An 8,340-nucleotide genomic window follows, 5' to 3' on the forward strand; every position below is an offset into this window, starting at 1 on the left:
CTACGCATGTATTTTAATATTTTAATATATGGCACATGCAAATCACCCTCCAATTTTAGTGTCCCTGTGGATTCCTTCATGGATTTCTATAGAAGCAGATTTGCCCATTTGCTCTTCATGCACATTGTTGTCATTTTTTGTGTGTTGAAAATGCAAAATAATATGGACTGTACAGTTTTCATGTTAATGTCCCCTGAGATTAAAAAAAAAAAAAAAAAAAAAAAATCTGTTAATTGCATTAAAATGTGTTCTGTTTTGATGTGTCATCAGTAAATGGAGCTACATAAAGCTGACTCACTGATAAAATACATGAAATAGTTGTCGACATCTGAAAGTGTTGGAACATGAAAGTGAAGTTATTTGGTTGAAAATGTCTGAAGAAAATACAGAAAAGAAAAAAAAAGGATCTTTAATCTTGTGTAGAAAACACATGGATCAACTCGGCCTCTCAGCAAGTTCTTCATCGATCGAGTTGCAAACAACCAGTGGCAGGTCTGAGTTCAGTTTTTACAGGGAAACAAACTCACTGTCAAACTACTGCACATAGCTACATAGCCTACAACAACAAAACTACAATCCACACAGATCAAGTTCCCAGCTACAGTCTATTTCTGTCCAGGACCTATGGACATACAGGTAGACGATATTATTGATTATTTCAGGCTGATTTCATGCAGCAGCTCTCAGCTCTTGTTTTAGAGAAAGTCCATTTTAATAATTAACTTCTCAATATTTTTCTTGATTAGCCTACTTATTGTTGTCCAACTGATCAGTATCTGTATTTTCTATATATTTTTTAAAATACTTTTATGGCAACAACAACAAGCCTTGTTAATAGGGACTTTCATAGCAAACAGCACTTCTAGCTCACTGATTTGGTTTTATGGTCAAAATGTACTAATATAGTCCTGCTTGTCGCTACCCGATCTGCGACGCTACCGGATCCGTGACAAAACTGGTCTGCGCATGCGCAGACCGGCCGCCATCTTGGACAGCTGCCTACGGCAACTCCACTTGGACAAACTTCATTTGGGCACTGCCCGATTTGCGTACATGCTTTAAGTTCTGTGAATTTAAAATACGGTACTGTGAAAATGATTAAAAAATAAAATAAAATAAAATAAAAACCGCGTAGGTCCGTCATAAGACAGCCGCGGCAGACTCGTTTATTCAGTGAGTGTTGTGGTAGTTGTGATTGTTTGTGGTTGTCATGGTAATGAGGCCGGCGAGAAAAGAGGACAGTAAACATTAAAAGTCCGCCTGTGTTCCTGTTTTCTGAGCATCAAGATCCAGACCACCACAACCAACCCTCAATTTACATTACTAAAAAAGTATTTAAAAAAATAAATAAAAAGATAAACCGTCTCTGGCGACGCACATAGGGCAGTGATCCTAAGTCAATTCAACTAAGTTTGTCCAAGTGGAGTTGCCGTACGTGGCTGTCACGGATCCGGTAGCGTCGCGGATCGGGTAGCGACACTGCTCTTCGGAGCTTCAGCTTTAATATACCTGTTTTATAACAGGAATCAAGCAGCTAAATAAGGCAGATGGACAATTTTCACACTAAAGAGGCTGATATGTTTTCATCCAGAGTTGGTGGAGACCAAAATAGAGTCAAAATAAAAATGTCAAACTTTAGCTAGGAAACTGCCAGAGATGAAAACATCCCGAGGGATATAGTACATTTAAATATCTCTGTTAACCCCATGGTTATTATATTCTTGAAATCTAAAGTAAATCTGAATCTATTTCCTTACCTTCTTCTCAGTAAAAATGTCTACTATGAAAGCACAAAGTCTTTCCTCTGAGCAGTTTTGAACGTCGAACCAAGTCTAGGCGGGTTGCCAGATTTGTCATAAAGTTGCCAAATCTTTGCATAAAACCTGCCACATCTTTCACATCTTGATGAGAGATGAGATTCTGTGCAGTTTCAGTGAAGTATGCATATCTGGTGTAATGATAAGATCATAAAATGTAAGTTAAACTAAATACAAATATTAGTAGGCTATAGGCCCATGTGCTCACAGATCATTATTATATGATGTTTTGTTTAGTTTAGGTTTTTCTTTTTCTTTTTTTGCTTAGAATTGCTTAAATAAAGGAACTTCAATAGATGTAAACAGTTAAACACTCTAATTAATCTGTCTCACTTCAAAAAAGTCCAGAAACAAATCGCCCAACTGCTCGATTTGCGGCTTTCCCGCCCAACCTGGCAACACACAGTCCGTCCTTTTAGGCCCTTCGCGCTTCCCGTACCTACGTAGAACTCGGCGCGCAGCTCAGAGATCGTGGTGGGAGATTTGTTCTCCACGGAAACAGAAGCGAAGAGTGTGTGTTGTTGTGCTGTGTTGTGTTGTGTGTGTGTTGTAGCCTGTTACTCTGCAGCTGCAGCTGTGCTCTCCTGTGTATATATATATTTTAAAATCACTAAACTATGGCTCTTAACTATCAATCATCGACTCTATCGATGACTTTACCGATTTCCTGTCAGATTTGTCTCGGGAAGGTGAGTTTGTTTTTACAGCCGTTAACGCCCGTCAGCCGTTAAACAAAGATTAGTGACCGTTGAAGTTGCACTCGGCGAACTTTATCAACAGCAGCAGCAGCATCGCCGACGTGAACGAGCTTATAAACCGTGCACGATTGTTCATCTCTGTGTGTTTCTGTGTGACCGACCTGTGTTGTGTTGTTGTGTTGTGTTGCAGGTCAGACAGCCGGTCATCTGCACCAACCACCACGTGTTCTGCTCGTGCTGCATGGAGATGTGGCTGAAGAAAGCGGGTCAGTGTCCGACCTGCAGAGTCCCCATCACGGAGGAGAACCCCTGCAGGAGGATCATCGGTGAGTAGTAACAACATCCAACATCCAACATGATGATGATGTAAAAGCATCTCACACTGACTCTGACTCATCATGATCACACCAGAGAAGTAAAAACAGCTGCAGCTGAAGTTTCTGCAGCTGTAATGTTTGTTTCATACAAACAAAACAAAGAGAGGATGGATGTGAGAGGAAGAAAAGATATTGTTCAGTGTAACTTCACATGCACTTAAGTTAAAAACCACAAATCAGTTCAGTTTGTCAGTTTGTTTTGTCTATTTTTTTGCCATCATCTCATTTTTATCCAGTTATATTTAAACCAGTTTAATATTGTTATCTTTTTGGGTGGCAATTAGCAAATGCTGCTATAACCTGGCTCAAGACACATTTTCTTAAATACATTTCTATCCTATCCTTTGGATATTTGTGCCAAAGCTAAAGTAGTTCCCTCAAGATGTGATGGAGATGTACTGAGTTTTGTAAAAGCTTAGACAGATCTACAGTAATATGTTTATGTTCAAGTCTCAACTTTAAACTGAGAAGAATCAGTACCGTTAACGTCTGTTTCTGTTTTGTCTTTAAAAAAAAAAAATACTATGGGCCATCATCTCATTTTTATCTAGTTATATTTAAACCAGTTTAATATTGTTATCTTTTTGGATGGCAATTAACATAGCAAATGCTGCTATAACCTGGCTCAAGACACATTTTCTTGTCCTACAAGATGAATGTTTATTTGTGCATTGTTTAAAATAAATACATTTCTATCCTATCCTATGGATGTTTGTGCCAAAGCTAAAGTCGTTCCCTCAAGCTGTAATGGAGATGTATATATACTGAGTTTTGTAAAAGCTTTGAGTCCTGAGATCTACAGTAATATGTTTATGTTCAAGTCTCAACTTTAAACTGAGAAGAATCAGTAAACGTCTGTTTCTGTCTGTGAACACACAGACTCATTTTTAAAAAACAACACCAAACACAGAAACTCAACAGACCTGAGTTCTGTTCTGATCAATACAAACCCACTGCACAAGATAAACAGAACATTTTACAAATATATAACAGTTTGTTTGCAGTCTGGATCTGTATTTTCCATATTAGCAGTGTTTTCTTTCAAAATATTGTGCTGTGAATCTGATGAAGACGCTTTTTACAGTGTGATGAGCCATCAGGGCCACCGTACCTCTGTCGTTAAAATTACATTTTACATCTACACACAAAGTTGGCCTGTGTTGAATCCAAGTTTCACAGATAACATCTTGTTTTTCATCTTTAGTGTGGCTTTAGCTGGTGTTTTCACTGAGAGTCAAAAGTTTACTAAACTGTGAACTGAGGGAAATTACACTGTGGTGTAGTAGTTAAACGTGAGATGAACTTCTCTTAAACCAGGATTAATCGATCCTGCAAACTAAGGCTGCAAATATAGATAACTTCATAGTCAATCAATCACGTATTTTCTCAATCAGTGTCGAAAAAATGCCAGAAAATCGCCCAAATGCTGTTTATAAAGTCGAACAACCTGGTGCTTCAAGTTACTGTTCTGTCTAACAAACAGTCTAAATCCTAAAACTGTTAAATTTCCTGCCATGAACAACAAAGAAATGCATCAAATCCTTTCATTTGGGAAGGAGGAATCAGGAAATATGTTTTAAAAAGACTAAAACTAGAAATGGTAAGGCCAAAATGAGTTGTGCTTTTACACACTGATGTTGAATTCTTGTTTCCACAGGTGAGTGAAGCTTTTAATGCTAAAATACGGTATCTTCTCTGAAGATTAGGGGGCAGTTGTGGGAGCAGAGTTTTTTTTTTAATTTCTTCTTGCTGCTGAAATGAAAATGCCTTTAATCCCAGTTTGTGAACACAACTTGAAACACGTCACAGTTCTGTTTCTGTAGGATCAAGCTGCTGAGTTAAGACTGGTTTACATTTTAAAGTTATCAGTCATTTAACCCACATCAAAGCTGAGTGACTCTAGATGGTACTTTGATACGTTTTTTGTTCCCCAGTGTTTAAGTTTAAGTTTCTGTGTGACAGGAGGAACCAATGACAGTGACCACAGTGAAAGTTCCTCCATGAGGAAATGTCTACGAAAAACCAGAGGAGAGCTGCTTTTACGGGAGTACGAGGTATCCGTTTATCTTGTCATGTTTGTTTAATGTGCTTTAATACGTATTTACAGTATCAACGAGCAGACTGAGACTTTAACGGAGGTTTATCGCCACAAAAAACAGAAGCACGCGCTGTTAAGTCGAGATATTTGAGTGAAGTTTCACTGACACAGGTTTTCTTTAAGGATGAGATCAGAGTTTCTACTGGAAAAGTTTGTTATTCTTTGCAATTGTGCAGATTGTTACCATGTAAACTCATTATTTACTTATGCTGCAACAAATAGTGGCAGATAAAGTGAAAGCAGTGAACTACTATATTCTAGTGTCCAGCTTTAAAGTTACTGAAACATTTCAACAACCTCTGTCTTAACTTTAAAACCCGTGGTGACACAGTGGAGTAATAAATATTAATGCTTTAATTTTAACATAATCTGTGTCTATCAGGAGGAGATCGAAGGCCTGATCAGAGAGAACGAGGAGCTGAAAACAAAAAACCAAAGTCTGGAGGCTCAGCTGAAGACGGTTCTTGATCCCTGCAGCGTCAGCGCCGCGCAAACGGGCGACAAAAGCGTGGACCCGTACGTCCTGGAGGAGTGGATGAACAAGCTCCGCACTGCCAGAGAAGTTGGCGATAAAATCAAACAGGACATGGACAAACTGAAGGAGGTGAGTGAGCTCGGCTGATCGATAGACTACTACACCGTGTTTTAGTTCTTCTGTAACGTAATGAAAATGTGTTTTTTCTTAAATCATCGCAGGCCAATAAGGCGTTACGATCTCAAAACATGGACCTGGTGCAGGAGAACATGAGGCTGAAGGCCGAGGTGGCGAGCAGATCTCCTCAGAAGTGAGTTTCTCTCTTAGCGGCTTTTCTCTGTTTCACATTAAAGGGATAGTTCAAATTTTCGCAAATTGGCCCATTGTCATAATCCCTATAGTCATAGCAGTAGGTTTGTTACCTTTAATTGTCTGTGCAAGCTGTTTTTAGAACGGCGGAGCAGAGCCGTGAGCTGCTCAGAGCTACGCTACGGAGGCTCATGGGATTTCTTGGTTTCCCTCATCAAAACTCATCAAATACACAATCCAACAACTCCACAACGCTCTGGTGGACAAGTTGTGACCTGCACATTCACCACGCTATGAGATAATAACACAACGTTACCAGACAGAGTTGTTTTAGAGGGAAATACAGAGACTGCTTGATGAAAAACTGTCCCTGAAGGCAACGTGCATCAGTGGTTTTGCATGAATTTCCCTCTAAAACAACTCTGTCTGGTAACGTTGTGTTATTATCTCATAGCGTGGTGAATGTGCAGGTCACAACTTGTCCACCAGAGCGTTGTGGAGTTGTTGGATTGTGTATTTGATGAGTTTGATGAGGGAAACCAAGAAATCCCATGAGCCTCCGCAGCTCACAGCTCTGCTCCGCCACTCTAAAAATAGCTTGCACCGACAATTAAAGGTAACGAACCTACTGCTATGACCATAGGGATTATGGCAATGGACCAATTTGCCAAAATGTTGAACTATCCCTTTAAGTCAGAAACAAAAGTGTAGAAAAGTATTTTCTCTTCCTCTCTGATCCCTGACCATCGATGTCTCTCCTCAGGTTTGGCCGTTACACCGTGGCAGCTCTGGAGGCCAAAATCCAGCAGTACGAGCGCAACGTGGAGCAGCTGAAAAAGGCTCTGGAGCGCAGCGACCAGTACATCGAAGACCTGGAGTCTCGGGTCGGCGCGTCCGAGGAGAGTCGCGCCGACGCTCCTCCGGAAGCTGCCCCCCCCGGAGGCGTCGTCACGGCGACGGCGGCCGCGTCGGAAACTCTGACGCAGCAGCAGAAGATCGACATGATGATGAGGAGCCTGAGCGACAACGAGAGGGAGTCGATCTGCAGCAACCCCGAGGCCGAGTGTCTGGGGACCGCCGCGTTTCCCAGGAATCCCGCTCTGGCGTTCATGCCGTCGTCGGCGGTGGAAAACAAAGAGTTCGACAAGACTTCTCTGACCTCGGATCAGAAATACAAGGAGCTGGACAGCGGCTCGACGGACTTCCTGCCCGCCACGCCGTCGTCCGCTTTCCGCTCCCTGACCCTACGCAGCCCCGGCATCCGAGAAAAGAAAGTGGCCTTCAAACCCGGCTCTTATCTGAGGAAGCTGGACTTCGAAGACTTCCCCAGCACCAGCGCCGCGGACAAACCGTTCGACGACGACGACGACGACGACCTGGACAAGTTCCCTCCCAAAGCGCTGCTGCCTCCTCCCAGCGCCGACGCGGACCCTTCGAAGCCGCCGCCGGTCTTCTGGGGCGGCTGGCAGAGATCGAACTCTAACTCTACGAACGACCAGCAGACGCGTCCCGAGCCGACGAACAACAACGACGAAGAAAGAGAAAAAGAAAGAGAAAGCTCGGTGAAAAGATCCACGTCCACCGAACCATCGGACAGCTTCCAGATGTCCAGCGAGGCCTCGATGGACGCGGCTTACCTGGACAAGATCTCCGAGCTGGACTCCATGATGCTGGACGGAGAGAGCTCCAGCAGCCGCGGCTCTCAGCTCTCTCTGGCCTCGGACCTCGACCACACTCTGGTCCCAGAGCCGCCGCAAACCCGCCGGAGCGACGCATCGAACGCATCGACCCACGGAGGGAAACCTGCAACAGAACTGGAGCAGAAGAACCAGCAGCACCCACCATTGTGTGATGAGACGAACGCCAAAACATCTCCAAAAGGCGACGAGGACGACGACGACGAAGCTGCTCAAGTGTCAACAGCAGGAGGAGGTTCCTGTCACACCGATGAACTGTCTTTTGATTTGCTGTTCGACGCGGTGGAGGAGAGTAAGACCGGTCCGTCTGCTTCTCCCACTCCATCGGACAAAGACGACGACGACAACGATCCGTCCTCCTCCGCGTTCTCCAAACCTGTGAACACGAGCAGAGACAGACACACACTCACCATGAGCCAGCCGACCAAGAGGAAGTCGCACAGTCCGTTCAACACCAGCAGCCCCACAAAACTCTCAAAACTCATGTAAAAACAGAAAAACAAAACAAAAAAGAAAAGAAAAGTCTTTCACTGTAGTGAGTGAGTTCTGTTCACGTTGCTTCATCATAAACCTGTGGATGTGACGCTCGGGTGAAACTCAGCTAGTTCTTTTAGTGCACTAGTCTGCTTAAAAAAAGTCTGATGTAAAGATGCTGTGGTGCAGCAGTTTAACGCTCGGTCCACCTGTCTGTCATTTTAAACTATACTCGGTGAACGCGGTCGTCTGATTGGCCGTCGCGCTGCACCGAGGACAGATTAACATGACGACCATGAAGAACAGTGATGTTTTTTGGGGGAAATAAAATATGTAAGAGTGTGTTAGGAAATAAAGTCGTAATGCAATGAGAACGAATGAAGCTTCATTTTCTT

General features: G+C 43.0%; 1 protein-coding gene across 1 annotated transcript; it reads left to right on the plus strand.

Annotated features, from left to right (window-relative positions):
- Nucleotides 1-2,299: 2,299 nt before the first annotated feature.
- Nucleotides 2,300-7,960, plus strand: obi1 (ORC ubiquitin ligase 1; the record flags this gene model as incomplete). Its single annotated transcript, XM_084001510.1, has 6 exons — nt 2,300-2,506; nt 2,706-2,841; nt 4,855-4,946; nt 5,373-5,594; nt 5,687-5,775; nt 6,538-7,960. The coding sequence occupies exons 1-6, from the start codon at nt 2,435-2,437 to the stop codon at nt 7,958-7,960; spliced, it is 2,034 nt and encodes a 677-aa protein (XP_083857636.1). The 5' UTR covers nt 2,300-2,434.
- Between the last annotated feature and the right edge of the window lie 380 nt (nt 7,961-8,340).

This window comes from Trachurus trachurus, assembly GCF_905171665.1.
Source record: "Trachurus trachurus genome assembly, chromosome: 3".
Classification (NCBI taxonomy): Eukaryota; Metazoa; Chordata; class Actinopteri; order Carangiformes; family Carangidae; genus Trachurus; species Trachurus trachurus.